Source organism: Bufo bufo, chromosome 6 (genome assembly GCF_905171765.1).
Source record: "Bufo bufo chromosome 6, aBufBuf1.1, whole genome shotgun sequence".
In the NCBI taxonomy this organism is placed as follows: Eukaryota; Metazoa; Chordata; class Amphibia; order Anura; family Bufonidae; genus Bufo; species Bufo bufo.
The window spans coordinates 169,056,420-169,078,317 of NC_053394.1; the positions used below are offsets into that span (position 1 = coordinate 169,056,420).

Consider the following 21,898-nt stretch of genomic DNA (forward strand, 5'->3'; position numbering starts at 1 on the left):
GATGATATGATGCTGCTGGGGTCTGAAGAGGGGCAGATATGAGGCACTGGGAGGCTGATATGAGGCACTGGAGGGCTGATATAAGGCACTGGGGGATGATATGAGGCCCTGGGGGCTGTTATGAGACACTGGGGCTCTTATCTGAGGTCTGATTGGGGGTCATTCACATCGGGGTCTGATCTGAGGTCTTATTAACATTGGGGGTCTGAATAGTGGTCTGACCTCATGTGTAATGAAAAATATTTTTTTCTTATTGTCCCCCTCTAAAACCTAGGTGCGTCTTATGGGCCGGAGCGTCTTATAGGGCAAAAAATACGGGTAAGTTTAAAAATTATTTCTTCTCCCTTCATTATATTGATAGTGCGGGTCTGTATGTATGCAGAATGTATTTGTGTATATATATTTGTGGTCGGATCGGCTATCAGAAAGGTGAACCTAACCTATCTAACCCCATCTACAACAAGCAGTAGAGTTATGCCATAACTGCTGTGGTAGGGCAGCCTAAAGGGGGCCACCCTAATGTGAAGTGACTGTAAGAAGGTGTGGGTGGGTGGGTGAAATCAGCTGAATCGGCGTCTGCCTGGGCCCACAGGTGCCTATAAATAGCTTAGTAATCAGCCAGCCTGGGCCCACAGGTACGTATGAATAGCCTTGTAATCAGCCTCCCCTCCCACAAATGCAGCAATATCTTGCAAATACTTGTGGTCGGATCGGCTATCAGAAAGGTGAACCTAACCTATCTAACCCCATCTACAACAAGCAGTAGAGTTATGCCATAACTGCTGTGGTAGGGCAGCCTAAAGGGGCCAAAGAGAGCAGACCTTAGTTTAGAGTAAATATATACATACCGTTACGACACCCACTTTTGACTTTTCACGATGAAGGTGCGGAATATACCGTATATATCACAGTGACTTCCATCTACCTTACCTCTTTGTCATGTGCACCGGCACATCGGACTGCTGGTACTAAAATGGGGATGGGGCAAGGAGAGGGAAAGGGGGAAGGAGACCCCACCGGCCCCCTCAAACTTAAACCAAATAAAAACTCAGACAACTTAGTTTTATGAACCAATCCTTTACTGGGTGATGATTGGCCACAGCAAATTTTTCCTTTAACAAAACGGTATCAAAACACCACCTCCTCCACGAACCATTCCTCCGATGCGGTATACCACCCTGGGTCCCCAGGGTGTACGTACGCCAATAACTCTTCACCACGAACTTTCATTTTCAAATGCCGCCACGGAGGAGGACTGTATCTCAAACGGGGCTCCGACCACCACCCAGCAAACTAAAAGCCTGTTCGATGCCATCCTGTAAACCGGACAAAAGGATATCCAGACCAATCTCTGTGAGGTGCACACCGTCTGGCCTCATCAAAGATCTATTATCGCCCTCTAACTGCCAATGCTGGACAACCACCCCTCCCTTAGAACGCACAAAGCGGGACATTCGGGCATTCAATGTCCTCCTGCACTTCTCCATAGCCTCCCCGTCCCTGGCGCCATGCCAAACTACTCTTGGCACTACTTCTGACCACACTATAACTAGCTCCGGGAAGAACGCAGGGAAGCGCTCCAAATCAGACCTCATCAACGCCATTAATTCCAACATCCTCAGGGAACACAGGTCATTCCCACCCTCATGTAAGACCAGTATCACTGGCCCCACCGATCTACGTCCAATCTCCACCACCTCCGGTAACACTTGTGACCATCTCAGCCCCCGAAGCCCCCTCCAGTGCACCTCCACTTCCCTGAATCCCAGGATGCGACCTCCAGGCCTGCATTCAGCCCTCTGCGCTGCCCAGAAGATGTATGAATGTCCAACCAACCAGATCACCGGACGACCGACTTCTGAAAAGAAAAAGAATTAGTAAAAACACCAACATGTCTGACACGCATGTAACTATCTCCAACATTCTACTCTCTTTTTTTAATTTTTTTTTTATACCTAACTCACCAATAAATCTAGCCTTACGTACCGCGCAAAGCAGGCCGACTTCCAACGACCAATCCGCATGACCTCCGATTCCGGCAACCCTGCCCTAGCCGCTTCCGTCGCCGCACCTATTCTAAAGGAGTGGGTACCGAATTCCCCCGGATCTAACTCCAACTGCGGCAAACATTTAGGCAACACCGATGAAAACTGAAATTTTGGCAAGGGAGACCCGTCGGCATGCGCGGAAAAAATTCCTCCCACTAACCCGTACCGCCCGGTAATCTGAGACCAATCTTATGGGGCAAGCCCCACTCGCAACCGGATGTATAGGTAACCATACCCCTTTACCAAACTGATCGGTTTTTGAACAATGAACCCGAACCCGCAGCGCATTATTATTGAGAATCACATCTGACATCAACAAACCACCCTATCGAGAGCTCGAAGGCACCACCAGTTCCCCCACCCGTAAAGCCGCGAAAAAGGCAACGCTAAAACACGTCGCAACTAAAGTCCGCTCGAACCCTGATGAACACACCACTTAAAACACATCCACCAATCTTCCCAGCAAACTAAATGAAATCGGCCGCCTACTATCACGCACTACATATTCCTGCTGCCACCCCTTCATAGCCTGACGGATCAAGAAATTTTTTGTTACATCTGGCCACCCGCATAATTTTAAATAAAAGCCCACCCCTGCCAATTTACGCCGCGCAACCAGAGCAGAAACCCCTTGACCATGCAGCCTTAACATCCACTCCACCGTGACCTCCAAACGCACATCATCCCCTGCCGACACTTCCCTATTACCTTTTACCGCCAACCACTCAGTCCAGGCCTTACCATGCGCCTGCCACGTGGCCGGAGTCACCGAAGAGCTGACCAACGTCATTAATTGTTGAGCACTAGACGCCACAGGAAATCCGGGCACGCCAGTCCATCCATTTCCACCTCCGGAAGAAGGTCCCGAAAAACCTGCCAACGGAACCGAGAGAGGGCATCAGCAATCCTATTATCCACCCCCGGCACGTGGCGGGCTCTAAAGTAAATATTGCGTTCCAAGCACCTTAGCACTAAATGCCGAAGCAATGCTAGGACCAGCAATGATGAAGAGGACAACCTATTAATACACTGAACCGTGCCCAGGTTATCCGACCAAAAACACACATGACGATTTTCTAACCTATCACCCCAAATCTCCACTGCCACTACAATAGGGAACAATTCCAGCAACGTTAGGTTACTCACCAAACCCAGAACTCTCCACTCATCAGGCCAAGGAGAAGCGCACCATTCCTTACCCAACACCGTCCCAAAGCCACAGGAACCAGCCGCATCCGACCACAGCTCCAACTCACAACTAGATATTTCCTGCGAAATATAACATGTATGGCCGTTGTAAGAACATAAAAATTCACGCCACACCCTCAAATCAGCCTTGAGCGACTTGGTCAGCCATATGCGATGACTAGGGGAAACCACCCCCCGCGTCGCCAAAGATAACCGTTGCGAAAAGACCCGCCCCATAGGCATAACCCGGCAAGCAAAACACAACAAACCCAGGAGCGACTGCAGCTGCCTAAGAGTCACCTTCCGCACCACCAGAAACACTTCAATCAAAGGCTTGAGCCCAACTAACTTGTCCTGCGGCAAACGAAAGACCATAGCCACTGAATCTATTTCGATACCCAAAAAAGACAACCGCGTCACCGGACCTTCCGTCTTCTCAGCCGATATGGGAACCCCAAAACGCCCCATCAAGGACAAAAAGGAAGACAAGAGAGCCTGACAGACTCCCTCACCCCCTGGCGCTACAAACAAGAAGTCATCGAGATAGTGAATCACCGACGAACAAGCAGATTCAAAACACACCACCCACTCCAGGATCGAACTGAACTGTTCGAAATAGTGGCACGAAATGGAGCAACATATGGGCAAGCAGGTATCGTAATAGAAGTAACCCTCAAAACAACCCCCAAGCAAATGGAAACAATCCGGATGAATAGGCAAGAGCCTAAACGCTGACTCCACATCCGATTTAGCCAACAGAGCTCCCTTCTCCGCTTCTCTCACTAGCGCCACCGCCCGGTCAAACGATACATACGACACTGATAACTCCTCCTGAAGTATCCCATCAGTCACCGATGCGCCCTTCGGATGAGACAGATGATGTATCAGGCAAAATTTGCCTGGTTCCTTCTTGGGTACAACACCCCACGACGAAACCCTCAAATTAGAAAAGGGGGGTTGAACGAAGGGACCCATAATCCTGCCCGCTGCCACTTCCTTCTGCAGCTTCTCCCTGAGAGCCTCCGGATATTCCCTAGCTGATTTAAAGCGAACCTTTCACCTGGATTTGACTTAATAAACCATTACCAGTACCTTATAGATTATCCTCATTCTGTTTCTTGTGCCGCTTTCCTGGGATGTATATTCATGAAAAAAACGACTTATAAAGTCCTCGTCTCCAGCTCCTGAAGTCACGCTAGAAGTCAAGGGGGTAGCCCTTCCCTCACTCCGGGCTGTAACTCCCCTGCCCTAACCCCTCCTTTAAGTAGTGTAACTGACACCCGGCTCAGTCGCCGGGACCGCGCTTGTACATGCGGCGCATGCGCCGTCTGTCTCAGTAGCAGCGTGATCCCGTCTATCGCGCGGACTCAAGCGCGATCCTGTAACTGAATCGCGCATGCGCCGTCCGTCCCCGATGCCTGCCTGTCTTCTGTTCCTCAGGCGCGCGCGCGCCCCGGTCTTCACGCTCCATGCATCCACGTGATCACAGTTGACTTGCCGCAGATTGCAAGCCAGTGATCATCTGGAGCAGTGTTATCATATTCATCAGGTATAATATATTAAAAAAATCGGCATATTTCATGGGGCTATCTATCAGTACCTCCATATACACATGTGACAAACACACATTTAATTAGATGGCTATCTTGAATTCAATGTATAAAGATATAAATAAGTAATTCTTTGTGATAAAGCTCCACCAGCAAGTACTGACTTTCCATGGCCACAATATAAATATATTAACCCCTTAGTCACCATATTGTCAATAACACTCCGCCTTATGCCCCTATCTGAACTTGGATTCGCTCAGTAATGAAAATTATCATTTCCATGACCAAAACAGACATTTTTCATTGCCCCCAAAGTCAACATCATGCTAATAAGGTTATTATTTGGGACCCCCACATTTTTTCCCATCAAAGTGAAGTTTATATAATAAGGCTCTTGTACTTTTCCAAACACAGTTACTATTGCCCCCAAATTGATATAAACAAAATTACATTCATATTCAGACCACCGACCCCCAACACGCATTTTACAAAACGTCGCTAAAGTGAAAATAATATAATAAGCCTCCCTTTCAACCACCTATTCATCATTATTACTGCCAAAGGGAAACGGACGCTATAAGACACCTTAAACGCCACCCTTATTACTGCCACTGCCGCCACAGGGAAATGGCGCTTATAAGCCACATTTACAGGCCCACCACTTTACTGTCAGTGCAGCCACAGGGAAATGGCGCTTATAAGCCACATTTACAGGCCCACCACTGTACTGTCACAGCCGCCACAGGGAAATGGCGCTTATAAGCCACATTTACAGGCCCATCACTTTACTGTCACTGCCGCCACAGGGAAATGGCGCTTATAAGCCACATTTACAGGCCCACCACTTTACTGTCATTGCCGCCACAGGGAAATGGCGCTTATAAGACACATTTACAGGACCACCACTTTACTGTCACTGCCGCCACAGGGAAATGGCGCTTATAAGCCACATTTACAGGCCCACCACTTTACTGTCACTGCCGCCACAGGGAAATGGCGCTTATAAGCCACATTTACAGGCCCACCACTTTACTGTCACTGCCGCCACAGGGAAATGGCGCTTATAAGCCACATTTACAGGCCCACCACTTTACTGTCACTGCCGCCACAGGGAAATGGCGCTTATAAGACACATTTACAGGCCCACCACTTTACTGTCACTGCCGCCACAGGGAAATGGCGCTTATAAGCCACATTTACAGGCCCACCACTTTACTGTCACTGCCGCCACAGGGAAATGGCGCTTATAAGCCACATTTACAGGCCCACCACTTTACTGTCACTGCCGCCACAGGGAAATGGCGCTTATGAGACACATTTACAGGACCACCACTTTACTGTCACTGCCGCCTCAGGGAAATGGCGCTTATAAGCCACATTTACAGGCCCACCACTTTACTGTCACTGCCGCCACAGGGAAATGGCGCTTATAAGCCACATTTACAGGCCCACCACTTTACTGTCACTGCCGCCACAGGGAAATGGCGCTTATAAGCCACATTTACAGGCCCACCACTTTACTTTCACTGCCGCCACAGGGAAATGGCGCTTATAAGCCACATTTACAGGCCCACCACTTTACTGTCACTGCCGCCACAAGGAAATGGCGCTTATAAGCCACATTTACAGGCCCACCACTTTACTGTCATTGCTGCCACATGGAAATGGTGCTTTTAAGCCACATTTACAGGCCCACCACTTTACTGTCATTGCCGCCACAGGGAAATGGAGCTTATAAGCCACATTTACAGGCCCACCACTTTACTGTCACTGCCGCCACAGGGAAATGGCGCTTATAAGCCACATTTACAGGCCCACCACTTTACTGTCACTGCCGCCACAGGGAAATGGCGCTTATAAGACACATTTGCAGGCCCACCACTTTACTGTCACTGCCGCCACAGGGAAATGGCGCTTATAAGCCATATTTACAGGCCCACCACTTTACTGTCATTGCCGCAACAGGGAAATGGGGCTTATAAGCCACATTTACAGGCCCACCACTTTACTGTCATTGCCGCCACAGGGAAATGGCGCTTATAAGACACATTTACAGGCCCACCACTTTACTGTCACTGCCGCCACAGGGAAATGGCGCTTATAAGCCACATTTACAGGCCCACCACTTTACTGTCATTGCCGCCACAGGGAAATGGCGCTTATAAGACACATTTACAGGCCCACCACTTTACTGTCACTGCCGCCACAGGGAAATGGCGCTTATAAGCCACATTTACAGGCCCACCACTTTACTGTCATTGCCGCAACAGGGAAATGGGGCTTATAAGCCACATTTACAGGCCCACCACTTTACTGTCATTGCCGCCACAGGGAAATGGCGCTTATAAGCCACATTTACAGGCCCACCACTTTACTGTCATTGCCGCCACAGGGAAATGGCGCTTATAAGCCACATTTACAGGCCCACCACTTTACTGTCACTGCCGCCACAGGGAAATGGCGCTTATAAGCCACATTTACAGGCCCACCACTTTACTGTCACTGCCGCCACAGGAAAATGTCGCTTATAAGACACATATACAGGCCCACCACTTTACTGTCATTGCCGCAACAGGGAAATGGCGCTTATAAGCCACATTTACAGGCCCACCCCTTTACTGTCATTGCCGCAACAGGGAAATGGCGCTTATAAACACATTTACAGGCACACCACTTTAGTGTCACTGCCGCCACATGGAAATATCGCTTATAAGACACATTAATTTAATTAACTTATATATAAAAATCATTATCCCATGTAATCTTAAATTAAATTTAGTTTAATAATTAAAATTCGTAAATGTATTTGCTTTATTTTATTTTTTATTATAGATTGCCGTACTTCAAAAAAAAAATATAAAGTATGGAACAGGTACGTATTATTTAGTAATAATATTTTGGAAATAGAAGTAACATTAATTGTGTGACTACTTATGTTTATTTTTTAGTACAATGACCAGTGTTTCGATGAAGAAACTATTTCTATAACCTTAGTTCAACTTCCGGATTCCTCTGTCTTAATTCATTCCAATTATGACATTGTTGACTGTATAGAAGAAGACTATGTAGACGTTGATATAGTGAATCTCCAGGTAATAAAAAGATTTTTTTATTTCTAAACCTTTTTTTTTTTTTTAATAAATCGGTAGAGATTTTTTATCTACTTAAAATAACGTTTTTTATTTCAGTCTCTCTTTGAAGAAAATTTGGACATTTCAATAAGTGACAATAATGATCTGTCTGGCAATGGAAGAAATTCCATCTAATTTAACGGCGAATCCTGAAAACAATTGTAGCGAGGTAAAAAATAATTAGTTAAATAATCTAAGTTGGCCTCTCTAGCGACTGCCAATAACCGTACACACTAGATTCGAAGGAAAATTTAAATTTTGTAAATATTACGAAGACAAACTAAGCTTGATGGTGGTGGGTAGTCAGAATTCTCTTTGGAGTCATGATCAGCATAGCTAGTGTTAATAATTAATAAAATTCCATTATAGTATAGCCGGCTAAGAAAAAGCTTATACCTTCATAGACTATTTTCATTAAAATCATGGATCAACTGTACTCTAAAATTTTATTACATTTTCTATAAATAGATGGCAGAGTTAATACAAGAACTGCGTTCAAAATTTGGATATGATTCTGGTGAAGAGGAATGCTTTCCATCAAATCCTTTAAGAATGGATAATACCGGATATGAAGAATTTTTGCCTTTTTTTAACGAGACAAGAATTGGAAGAGTAGACTGGTGCGAATGTGGTAATTGCGTTGAGATGACCACCGAGATTGAATCCATATGCTGCAAAGAGGTGGATAATGCAGCTCAATTCATGTCAGATTTCAACTGCATAACCCAGCATGAATTTATTTCTATATTTTGTCATAGAGAAGACACTGTAAATGTTGGTTTACGTATTGTGGGTCAAATACTTAGTCCACCTTCGAAGAAGCAACAAAATAGGTACAGTATACTTTTAAAAGTTTATCCATTCACTCAAGCATGATTTTCCAACCTATTACCCAAATAAGTGGATTGATCCCGGTTTTGGGAAATGTCCATAATTTAGTCCTATTTTAACATTTATTGTCACTATATCTATTTGGCCTCGTTCACACTTGAGTTGTGAGGATGGATCACATGTGGTGCACCACGGTAGCCGCACGGACCATAATTAACTTCACCCCGGGCACAACAATACTTTTACATGGCAGCATGGAATGTAGTAGTGTTCAGGCTACCATGGTTAACAATCATAACTCTTAAATGTCGGAATTAAAAATAGTGTTTATCATTGGGCATTAATTCCTGAGCATTACCTACAGCATTTCTTCCTGATTATTGTCCTGATGAAAATCAGCATCAGGCAGCAGATTATGCAAAGGTTTAAAAAATTTGAAATTTTTGGAAGTGAATACATCTTGAAATACTGAACTGATTTCTCTCCATTTCAAATGAATTAGAAGAATCTTGAACATTATCTTTCTGTCCTATTGCCCCGGGGACTGAATTATAGGATGAAAAGCAAAAAAGCATATGTGAAAGAGGCCTAAGATGCTTGCCGGTACCAGCTGGCACATTGTGAATAAGGCTACTTTCACAATAGCGCTAGTGAGATCCGTTCAGACGGATCTCACTAGCGTTGGCCAAACGTAACCGTTTTTATTCTATGCATTCTGATTGGATGCGGATCCATTCAGAATGCATCGGAATGGCCTCTGCATCGCCTCTGTTCCGTTCGGGTGACAGAGACCAGAACCCTGCTTGCAGGGTTTTGCTTTCCGTCTGTCGAGGCGGAGACATACGGATCCGCCCTGACCCCCCCCCCCATGTAAGTCAATGGTGGCGGATCCCTTCGCATTGGCACACTATGATGCCTTTGCGAGCGGATCCGTCCGTCCACCATTGACTTTCAATGGGGTCAAAAATGTTTCACAGGAGATCAGAGCCCACATCAAAGAGAAGAGGATGGAGGGTGAGAAGCAGTAAGGACAAGGGGGTGAACATGGACTAATAGTGAAGGAATAGAAGGGGGAAGGTAGTGAATTGAAGCGAATAGTGATGTAATACCTTCTACAGTATGCAGATTTGACTAGGGGTCACACAGGAGTTACATGCAGTATAGAAATTCTACAACATAGAGTAAATCTAAAAAATTAGAAAAATTGATAGTAATGACATTAGTACCTATCCTTTCTTAGACTATATTCCATAAACAGTGTTAAATGTTACTTCTATAGTGAAAACCCATCAATAATTTAAATTTTTTAATTGTTTAATGCATTTAAAAATATTGTTTAATCCATTTCGGTATAATAACAACTCTTTTAACAAGATGTCTTATGGGTACACACTGTTGAGGGAACGTCTAACACTCTATATGTAATGTTATTTGGGCAAAACTTTTAATGTAAGTTTAAAAATTCATATGGATTCATGAGGTGACTCTCTATATTTGTTTTAATTATTTTTCTTTTTCTTTTTTTCATTTTCAGACACCATCGTAAAATAGCATATTGATCATTTACAGTGTGGGTGCACGGATACCTAGGGATTGGAAATCGTATACCTATACCTTCTTGTGTTGTACATAAAGTGCGTAATTGTTTCCCAGATCCTGACTGCCAATACACCGGTTTTAAGGAATGCAATGATCACCCAGCAGAATTTATGGCACTAGAATAATTTCTTGAATATAATAAATGGAAAAAAATTAAGTTTTGGAATTGATAAAAATAGTTTTTTTCTTTATATCTAAATGGTTAAAACTTATGTTTAATTGTTAATAAATTATGCAAACAACAATTTATAAATAAAGTTTATTATAAAAATAACAAGGTAAACATCAATGTACTATATTATTTATTTTTTATAAAAAAAATTTTTGGTGCATCGTTAACAATTGTGGATTCATTTTCAACAATAACGTCATCTGAAAAGGAAAATGTATAGCTTTTAATTAATATAATACATTTTAAATAAAAAATTTATTTTTTTTAATCAGTATTGAAAAAATCACTCACCAACAATATTGAACTAGTCTTCGCTTATTCTGTAGATGGATTCTTTGTTTTTATTACTTTGGTGACAGACTAAGGAATAAATCAAACAAAAATATTATCATAATAGTTATTATTGTAGAGTAACCTGTCGCCTCACAAAGACATTCAAAGCTGGCAGCAGTACCTGAGAGTAGGCAGCAGTGTGTGTCTGACGTTCATCTTCTTACAGAAGCCAAGTGAATGTAAACTTTTAAAAACTAAGTTTAATCCCCGGCTGGCAAGCTTCCCAAATCAGGCTTGAAGTCAAGGGGCCAGTGGCCTTCTTGCTTCAAGCTGCGTTAAACCCTGCCATTTCCCCACCACTTTTCTTTGATTGACAGATCTTATGCTAGACTGTTCAGCTAGCTTTGCTGAACAGCTGGCTGTCAGCCACAGAAAAGTGGCAGAGAATGGGCTGTGGTTACCACGGCCTGAAGCAAGGAGAACACTGCCCACTTGAATTCAAGCCTAACTTGGGAAGCTTGCCATCCGGGGATTAAACTTGTTTTTGAAAAGTTTACCTTCATCTGGCTTCTGGAAGAAGATGAACGTCAGAAACAAACTGCTGCCTTCTCTCCGGTACTGCTGCCACCTTTGAATGTCTTTATGAGGTGACAGATTCCCTTTGCGATTTTAAAATGAAATTAAATGTATATGTAATCATACTCACTGAAGAGATATATCATCATCTACGGCATTAGCATGGTTGTTGATTGCAAATCAAAACATTTGCAGAATATTAATTTTCCTTTAAACAAATCAACTCTTTTCTTTTAACAAACTGTTCCAATTTTTTGTAATCGGTCATTCCAAATTTCAAATTGGTATAGTAGTTTTGTATTTATAAAAAAACCAATTTAACAACATCTTTTAAAGTAAGAAAATAATTGAAAAAAAGTCCAATAATTTATATTTTGCGGTGTTACGGAAGCGGTTGATTTTCATTTGTTTTATTTCTTCTTTATTTGGACGTTCCAAATTTGCAATATTTGGTGGTAGAAAAGGGGTTCGACTTTGCCAGTCATGAGTCAGTTTACCCCCTGCCATTTTTAGTACATCTTCAATAATTTCTGACATGAAGTCAACAGAATATTTTTCGTACACATTACGCACTATCCAACGATTACGTCCTTTTGGGACATAAAGCTTTGTTCTTCTAGTTTCAACCTCCTCGGTGTTTGAGCGAGAAACAGTAACTCTTGCTTGTAATCTTTGTGTTATTATTGTTGGTTAAAACGGCTAATTTAGTTCTTGCCTCCATACTGTCCATCCCGAAATGTATATGTTTGGTGCGGTACTTCAATGCTAAGCTATGGAAAGTCTCCAGTGCGCCAGTGTGACATCCATGGATGAGATGTGGTATATCCTTTGTTAACTGTTTGCTTTTTACAATCTTCTCTATATTAGTAAAGGGTGGTGTATCCTTGATTATCCATAGATATTGTTTTTCTTCGATTTCCTTATCAATTGTTTTGTGTGCACATTTTGTGTAAAGGTTTCCATTCCATTCATGCTGGTTGCAAATGTGACACAGTAGAGAAAACCATTTTTCTTGGAATAAGTCTACATTACTGTGACATGTTTTCACGCACCACCAGAAGTGAAGGCCAATTTTTTCTACCCATGGAATGATTTTTTTTTTTTTTCAAGGATTTTGAATAATGCCATATATCGAATTGGTGGTCAATGTGTTGGAAACTTGTTTGCATCATCTTCCGAATGCCTACGTGTCGATTGGAGGCAATTTTTTTTATATCAAGCCCCTTCTTTATTAGTCTATCCATGACTATTCCAAAAGCATGTTTCTCCATGGCAACTGAGGAGGAACACTGGCTACGTTGAACAACTTCAAAGTCAAGAATCGTATCCGTGACACAGTCCATTATTGAGTAAACACAGTACTTGGCACTGTGTCCGGGACTGTCACATTGCCCGTCTCCCGAAATGCAATTTTTTTTATTTTTCCGCACTTCAAAATTAGCCTGCTGGTTACTTCTCCATGCAAGGTCAATAGATGGGAATAGAAATTTTGATTGATAACGGTAGTATGATATTTCTGATATACACACAAGACCGAACATGTCCAGGAATTCATTTATTTTTTAAAAATTTGCACCACTAAGTAACAGTGAAGCAGCCAGCTGAAGATTACCTGATGCATAATTTCCCATTCTTGGCTGTGTTTGCATAATTTCAAAATGATGTCCAGCATAGCACTTACCGGTGATTTTATAGTATGAGCCGTTAAAAGTCTTTCTGAAATTTTTAACAAGGAAGTTACACTCTGGTCTACATTGACATTTGACTTTGTAGAGTAAATTGTCCAGATGTGATTCAAATACAATTAATTTACGCTCATTAACTTGATCTTTCTCATTCATTACAGTTAATTGTGGAACTTCAGGCAATTTGTCGCAATATATAATTGGTGCAAGTTCATCAGGTTCTGATTAAAAAAAACTAGAGATGTTGGGGACATAGTCACTATCTTTGTCTTGATCTATCACATCCTCACTAGCCACTGTTTCCTCATCTATATAATCTTCAGTTAGTGGAGAAAGTGGTGTAAAGAATTTTGTGAAATCCTGCTCAGTTTCTTCAAATAAGTCGGGACCAAAAGAAATTTTATTCTGCCGCTTCTTTAGTGGTGAATCAGAATCGTCCCTCTGCCTCACTGGTTGCGGAGTTGATGTTGAAGGTATTATTTGATCATCTGAAAAGAGAATATTCTTTTCTATATTTGATTTTTCAAAGACCGTCTTCAAAATTATGATAGCATTCTCAAGATTGAATTCAGTTTGAGTACTGACTTCAACCGATCCAACAGATGATGTTTCAAATGACGGATTACTATGGAGTTCACCACTTGGTTCTTCATCCACTACAGTTGCTGAAGATTGTAAAGCACGTTTCCTTTTTGGTGGCCATCTCTTTTGTAGATTCTCCGATATTAATATTTCGCCTTCATCACATCTAAATATAGTCGGGACAGCATTTGGACGGAGTACACGGCTATGGTGTGAAATAATGTAACTATCCGGGCTAAAATGTATCGAACAAAGCCAAAATTTGTTGTTTTTGTTTTCTTCTAGAATTAATTGGGCAAAATGATCAATATTAGGAAATGATTGTGGAATATTTTGTAGCCACATTTTTATACCTTCTACATTCTTTGGAAAACAATTATTACTTCATCACCATTTTTTTTTTTAACAGTTCTGTTACTGCATTGCTGTATAATGCAACTTGGCATGTCTTTGATATTAATAAACCTGAAAAAACAAAATTTGAATTTTCTTTATTCACAAATTTTTAAAAATAATTAACAAATAAAAAAGACAGATTATGGGCGTTTTAGCATCGGTGTATGTGGACACTGTAATTAGGTGGGCCTGTAAATGTGTCTTATAAGCGACATTTCCCTGTGGCGGCAATGACAGTAAAGTGGTGGGCCTGTAAATGTGGCTTATAAGCGCCATTTCCCTGTGGCAGCAGTGACAGTAAAGTGGTGGGCCTGTAAATGTGGCTTAATATCGCCATTTCCCTGTTGCGGCATTGACAGTAAAGTGGTGGGCCTGTAAATGTGGCTTATAAGCGCCATTTCCCTGTGTCTGCAATGACAGTAAAGTGGTGGGCCTGTAAATGTGGCTTATAAGCGCCATTTCCCTGTGGCGGCAGTGACAGTAAAGTGGTGGGCCTGTAAATGTGGCTTATAAGCGCCATTTCCCTGTGGCGGCAGTGACAGTAAAGTGGTGGGCCTGTAAATGTGGCTTATAAGGGCCATTTCCCTGTTGCGGCAATGACAGTAAAGTGGTGGGCCTGTAAATGGGGCTTATAAGCGCCATTTCCCTGTGGCAGCAATGACAGTAAAGTGGTGGGCCTGTAAATGTGGCTTATAAGCGCCATTTCCTTGTGGCGGCAGTGACAGTAAAGTGGTGGGCCTGTAAATGTGGCTTATAAGCGCCATTTCCCTGTGGCGGCAGTGAAAGTAAAGTGGTGCGCCTGTAAATGTGGCTTATAAGCGCCATTTCCCTGTGGCGGCAATGACAGTAAAGTGGTGGGCCTGTAAATGTGGCTTATAAGCGCCATTTCCCTGTGGCGGCAGTGACAGTAAAGTGGTGGGCCTGTAAATGTGGCTTATAAGCGCCATTTCCCTGTGGCGGCAGTGACAGTAAAGTGGTGGGCCTGTAAATGTGGCTTATAAGCGCCATTTCCCTGTGGCGGCAGTGACAGTAAAGTGGTGGGCCTGTAAATGTGGCTTATAAGTGCCATTTCCCTGTGGCGGCAGTGACAGTAAAGTGGTGGGCCTGTAAATGTGGCTTATAAGCGCCATTTCCCTGAGGCGGCAGTGACAGTAAAGTGGTGGTCCTGTAAATGTGTCTCATAAGCGCCATTTCCCTGTGGCGGCAGTGACAGTAAAGTGGTGGGCCTGTAAATGTGGCTTATAAGCGCCATTTCCCTGTGGCGGCAATGACAGTAAAGTGGTGGGCCTGTAAATGTGTCTTATAAGCGCCATTTCCCTGTGGCAGCAATGACAGTAAAGTGGTGGGCCTGTAAATGTGGCTTATAAGCGCCATTTCCTTGTGGCGGCAGTGACAGTAAAGTGTTGGGCCTGTAAATGTGGCTTATAAGCGCCATTTCCCTGTGGCGGCAGTGACAGTAAAGTGGTGGGCCTGTAAATGTGTCTTATAAGCGCCATTTCCCTGTGGCGGCAGTGACAGTAAAGTGGTGGGCCTGTAAATGTGGCTTATAAGCGCCATTTCCCTGTGGCGGCATTGACAGTAAAGTGGTGGGCCTGTAAATGTGTCTTATAAGCGCCATTTCCCTGTGGCGGCAATGACAGTAAAGTGGTGGGCCTGTAAATGTGGCTTATAAGCGCCATTTCCCTGTGGCGGCAGTGACAGTAAAGTGGTGGGCCTGTAAATGTGGCTTATAAGCGCCATTTCCCTGTGGCGGCAGTGACAGTAATAAGGGTGGCGTTTAAGGTGTCTTATAGCGTCCGTTTCCCTTTGGCAGTAATAATGATGAATAGGTGGTTGAAAGGGAGGCTTATTATATTATTTTCACTTTAGCGACGTTTTGGGGGTCGGTGGTCTGAATATGAATGTAATTTTGTTTATATCAATTTGGGGGCAATAGTAACTGTGTTTGGAAAAGTACAAGAGCCTTATTATATAAACTTCACTTTGATGGGAAAAAATGTGGGGGTCCCTAATAATAACCTTATTAGCATGATGTTGACTTTGGGGGCAATGAAAAATGTCTGTTTTGGTCATGGAAATGATAATTTTCATTACTGAGCGAATCCAAGTTCAGATAGGGGCATAAGGCGGAGTGTTATTGACAATATGGTGACTAAGGGGTTAATATATTCATATTGTGGCCATGGAAAGTCAGTACTTGCTGGTGGAGCTTTATCACAAAGAATTACTTATTTATAACTTTATACAATGAATTCAAGATAGCCATCTAATTAAATGTGTGTTTGTCACATGTGTATATGGAGGTACTGATAGATAGCCCCATGAAATATGCCGATTTTTTGATATATTATACCTGATGAATATGATAACACTGCTCCAGATGATCACTGGCTTGCGATCTGCGGCAAGTCAACAGTGATCACGTGGACGCATGGAGCGTGAAGACCAAGGCACGCGCGCGCCGGAGGAACAGAAGACAGGCAGGCATCGGGGACGGACGGCGCATGCGCGATTCAGTTACAGGATTGCGCTTGAGTCCGCGCGATAGACGGGATCGCGCTGCTACTGAGACCGATGGCGCATGCGCCACATGTTCAAGCGCGGTCCCGGCGACTGAGCCGGGTGTCAGTTACACTACTTAGAGGAGGGGTTAGGGCAGGGGAGTTACAGCCCGGAGTGAGGGAAGGGCTACCCCCTTGACTTCTAGCGTGACTTCAGAAGCTGGAGACGAGGACATTATAAGTCGTTTTTTTCATGAATATACATCCCAGGAAAGCGGCACAAGAATGCATTGAAACAGAATGAGGATAATCTATAAGGTACTGGTAATGGTTTATTAAGTCAAATCCAGGTGAAAGGTTCGCTTTAAGATTGTCCTAAAAAACGGGGGATCTATTGAGGATAAACGGTATGAAAAAACCTTCCGAAAAACCCTTCCGCAAAATGTCAGCCGCCCCTTTATTGGGGTACCGGTCTAACCAGGGAGCCATCCTTGCCACGTTGACTGGAGTCCTTTTGTTCAAGGGCAGTAGGGGGTTTGACACCTCTTCCCTGGGATCTAGAGCACCTACCCGCGGGATGGGGGCCCCCGCATGCCGAACATTCGTGCTTGTACCTACACAAGCCAGCGTACTTGCAGTGCCCTTCGTTGTACAACCAACATGCCCCCGGGCGTCTGACGGCCACTGGACCTTGGGCAACCGAGGCCCCAACGCCAGTGGCCGCCCCTGGAAAGGAAGGAGGCCGAGGCGCCGTCATCAAGCAGAGCCAGACATCCGTGGCCTTCACACCCCACCCCAGCTCAGGCTGTAGCGCAAGACACCTCCGAAATTCCTCATAGTATTTCCACCAAGCACTACCCCCATGCGCCACTATAAATCGTGTCCATGTAAATAAACAACTCAGCACATCGCTCCGGATGCCTCTGCCCCATCACACACCCCAAAAACCGCAAAGGCCTGCAACCAATTATTCATAGTTCTGGCTACCTTAAACTGTTTATCATAGGGCTTATCCACAAAACGCTTCTCTTTATCCACCCCATGCTGATCCACTGACACCAAGGACCAAATGTCCACGTATTGGTGGGACCAGATCTTCTCCCTAACCGACTCCTCTAAATGAGCCCCCAAAGGACTGACCCCACAAAAACACGAATCCTTATGGATCCCTGCCAAAACCACGGAGGCCTTTGTCACCTGTGAAGGAGCCACCACTGGCGCCTCCGCCACTCCAACCACCGGAACCACAGGGGGATCAGGGGAAACCACGGGCAATCTATCCAGCAGTGATTTTAATAAAGACTCTAAACCCGCATTAACACCTCCCGCTCCCCACGCCCCCACATATTGGTACTCACCAGAAGCCGGAATCGCCGGCGGAGCCACTGCAGGTACAGGCACAGCATCCCTGTGTACTGCCACCGAAGCCAGGCCAGGGGCCCTGGAAATCTCACCAACCGCCAGTCATCCATGCCCGGAACGCGGTGTACGAGCAGACTCTTCCGAGACGCCCGAGGATCCCTCTGAAGATGACGGAGAACGCCACCTGGAAGATCTGGACCGCCTGCTGTACCGGGAGGACCTGGAATGCCGACTTGATCGCCGCCTCCTGCGGCTGCGCCTCCTCCGCCTCATGTCCTCTCTGGAGGAAGTGGGGGACAAAGATCTAGTCCAACCGGAGAAGCCGCTGCGGAAGGAGTGGGAGGAATTTGTAAAAGGGGGGCTATTCCAGGACTCAAAACTGCAGCACCAACAGCCACAGAAGATCCCCCAGTAGGAGGAGCCAAACTCCCTGCCGCTCCACCAATCATAGGGGGAGCTAGGGAAAGCATCGCCGCAGATGAGGGGGGGGGGAGAGGGGCAGCTTGCAATGGCGGTGGAGTGATAAGGGGGTCATCCGCAGCAACATCGCTGGAATGATTCGCCCCCATAATGGCCGATTCAATCGCCTGCCACGCCGGGACACCTGTGACCAGCGAGGAGAACGCCACCTGGAAGATCTGGACCGCCTGCTGTACCGGGAGGACCTGGAATGCCGACTTGATCGCCGCCTCCTGCGGCTGCGCCTCCTCCGCCTCATGTCCTCTCTGGAGGAAGTGGGGGACAAAGATCTAGTCCAACCGGAGAAGCCGCTGCGGAAGGAGTGGGAGGAATTTGTAAAAGGGGGGCTATTCCAGGACTCAAAACTGCAGCACCAACAGCCACAGAAGATCCCCCAGTAGGAGGAGCCAAACTCCCTGCCGCTCCACCAATCATAGGGGGAGCTAGGGAAAGCATCGCCGCAGATGAGGGGGGGGGGGAGAGGGGCAGCTTGCAATGGCGGTGGAGTGATAAGGGGGTCATCCGCAGCAACATCGCTGGAATGATTCGCCCCCATAATGGCCGATTCAATCGCCTGCCACGCCGGGACACCTGTGACCAGCGAGGAGAACGCCACCTGGAAGATCTGGACCGCCTGCTGTACCGGGAGGACCTGGAATGCCGACTTGATCGCCGCCTCCTGCGGCTGCGCCTCCTCCGCCTCATGTCCTCTCTGGAGGAAGTGGGGGACAAAGATCTAGTCCAACCGGAGAAGCCGCTGCGGAAGGAGTGGGAGGAATTTGTAAAAGGGGGGCTATTCCAGGACTCAAAACTGCAGCACCAACAGCCACAGAAGATCCCCCAGTAGGAGGAGCCAAACTCCCTGCCGCTCCACCAATCATAGGGGGAGCTAGGGAAAGCATCGCCGCAGATGAGGGGGGGGGGAGAGGGGCAGCTTGCAATGGCGGTGGAGTGATAAGGGGGTCATCCGCAGCAACATCGCTGGAATGATTCGCCCCCATAATGGCCGATTCAATCGCCTGCCACGCCGGGACACCTGTGACCAGCGAGGAGGAAGGCGGAAGGGGAGGAGCCAGGATGCAGCCTACTTCCGGCTCCGATCCCCGCACCGGAACATAGCAGCCGCGGGCATCGGCCGCCACAACAGGGAAGGGGGACACATGCCGCAGCCTAGCAGGGGGGGGGCGGCGACTACGCGCCGAGCGCCGCAGACCATGAGTCACCACCGTGGGGCACTCACCCAGCGGCGTCTCTGGCAGCACTAATGGGGCAGATGCACGAGGATCAGAGGCAGAGGAAGGATCAAAGCTGCGCAAGAAAGATCGCAGCCATCCTTCCCCCTCCGCATGAAAATGCGCCAGGAGAGAAGCGCGCAGCGCATCATCACCTGCGGACATCTTGCAAGAGCCAAGGCAGCGGTAAGTACTCACCAACTCGGCTTACCCTGTCAAGAGGAAGTCCTTCACACTGACCTCCCCTATATATGCCTACCCCTACTCCTCCTTCCACCGTCTCTCCCCTTCCTTCCTTACTCCACCTACCCCTTCTTTAACCCCCTACTATCCTCTCTCCTAAACACTAACCCAGGGCCTATTCTTTACCCCTACCCAGGGAAACATAAGGGGAGGGGAGGGGGACCAACAGTCCCTCATCACCCTCCTTACCCTGTCGGGTGCTCTCCATTCTTGGAGGTGGCTAATGCTGATGCGATTGAAAGAGTGGCCGGTAACCAGAAACGATTTACTCGTATGTTGACTAACAACATATGAACATATTACGAGAAGGTCTGAATCCTGAGAGCTGCAGACTGAAACAAACAATGGTGAATCTGTTGGAAGGGCCTAAATGAACTCCAACCATTCGCCAAGGGCCCTGGTCGGACACCAACTGTTCCTGGTGGCAAAATACTTCCCCTCTACTTATCCCCCAGGCCACACTTTTTATTTTATTTGTATTTTTATATATAAAGGACCCAAAAGTTAGAACATGGCATACGCTGTCTTACTCTAGTAGTAGATAAAGCGAAATGTGTAAACCCACCAGGCCTGGGGAACCATAAACAGGAATACATGGCTATTTCGATTAACGAGCTAATGTTGCCTGTAATAAGGACAGAACGTACACACCATACCTGCAGTTGTGACAGGAAATAAGCTTAAGGTCGTGATAAGTGTAAGTGTTTCTTTGGATAGGACCGCGCTACCTCTGGAATCACAGAGAATCCACAATCGAAGCCAGCAAGATATTCACAAGCATGGGGAAGCAAACAGGCCAGTCAAAACCTCTCCTCCTCTCCTTTCCAGGCTTCTATGGAACACCAAAATTGCATCCAATAGTGAAGTACCGTCATGCAAGTCGGAGTAAAAACGGTTTTATTATACTCACAATGCACACGTATAAACAAGCAGTATACAATGGATCAAAATCACCCGACCCGGGTTTCGCTCGGTTGAGCTTCGTCAGGGGTATTCATCCCACCCACTTCAGGGCGGTCTTATAACGGGTCAGGTTGGTTTGCACCCGCCTACCCACACACATATGATCCAATCAATGGTAAATTAAATCATGCACATATACATCCTTTTAAAACAATATAAAATGCATAAAATACAAATACATAAAATACATAAAACAAGGACATCTCAAAATGAATCTATCATATGTCAGTATATAATCACTTGTGGCGATCTATGCCTACTTCTATACTGTCAGTTCCGTTCATGCTACTTCCTCTTTACTATACTCTAAACCTCCCAACCAATCACAGACCACATTATCCTTCACCCTCTTTTCTCCATTCATAAAAAATGGCAACACCCCCATACCACATGATATCTCTTAGCCAGTCACAGATCAAATACGCCTAGGCCCGCCCTACTTCATTCATAAAAACAGCAACTCCCCCATATCACATGGTGCTGTCCAGCCAATCCAGTTCTACAACCTCGGAAGGTCCTTGCTCGATACAACACCACACTCACAGGTCCTAGATCAATCACGAACACTTTGTCGCTTCAGGTAAGACAAGGTTTTAAGTCAAACTCCACATTCAGACCTTTTGGTTGTAGCGTTCCCAGTTTGTACATCCATTCCACCTCACGTTTATTAATCTGTTTTACTCCATCCCCTCCACGCCAGTGGGGCTTAACTTGTTCCAACCCCACAAAGAACAAACCACTCGGATTTTTTTGGTGCACCAATTTAAAGTGCATCGAAACACTATGGGTCTCCAACCCCTTCTTAATGTTCCTCACATGCTCCTGAATTCTTACTTTGAGCTTCCTAAGTGTACGTCCCACATATTGGAGTCCACATGGGCACTCCAACATGTAGACCACCCCTACATTCTCACAAGTAATTTGCCCCTTAATTTTTATATCCACATTTTTTCCATTAGAGTGCACAGATTGAGTATGCATTTTTTTGTCTTCCCTTTTCCGATTTTTACATGGCAAACAGAATCCACACCAGCTAAACTTATTCCCTTTTGTTATCTTCTCTTGATGGTTGGAACTATGTACTAACTTAGTACGCAAACATGGAGC

At 45.4% G+C, this 21,898-nt stretch overlaps 1 protein-coding gene across 1 annotated transcript; it reads right to left on the reverse strand.

The window, feature by feature from the left end:
* Window positions 1-999: 999 nt before the first annotated feature.
* Window positions 1,000-3,005, reverse strand: LOC121004425. The gene is made up of 2 exons (XM_040436629.1): window positions 2,790-3,005; window positions 1,000-1,858 (listed from the first exon to the last, which is right to left on the reverse strand). The coding sequence occupies exons 1-2, from the start codon at window positions 2,836-2,838 to the stop codon at window positions 1,263-1,265; spliced, it is 645 nt and encodes a 214-aa protein (XP_040292563.1). The 5' UTR covers window positions 2,839-3,005; the 3' UTR covers window positions 1,000-1,262.
* Between the last annotated feature and the right edge of the window lie 18,893 nt (window positions 3,006-21,898).

Excerpts from the sequence above, each read along its gene's own strand:
- LOC121004425 (XM_040436629.1), bottom strand. The coding sequence starts at position 2,838 with ATGACGTTGGTCAGCTCTTCGGTGACTCCGGCCACGTGGCAGGCGCAT. Across the intron at positions 1,859-2,789 it reads GGCCACGTGGCAGGCGCATG|AAGTCGGTCGTCCGGTGATC; the intron begins GTAAGGCCTGGA and ends TTTTCTTTTCAG.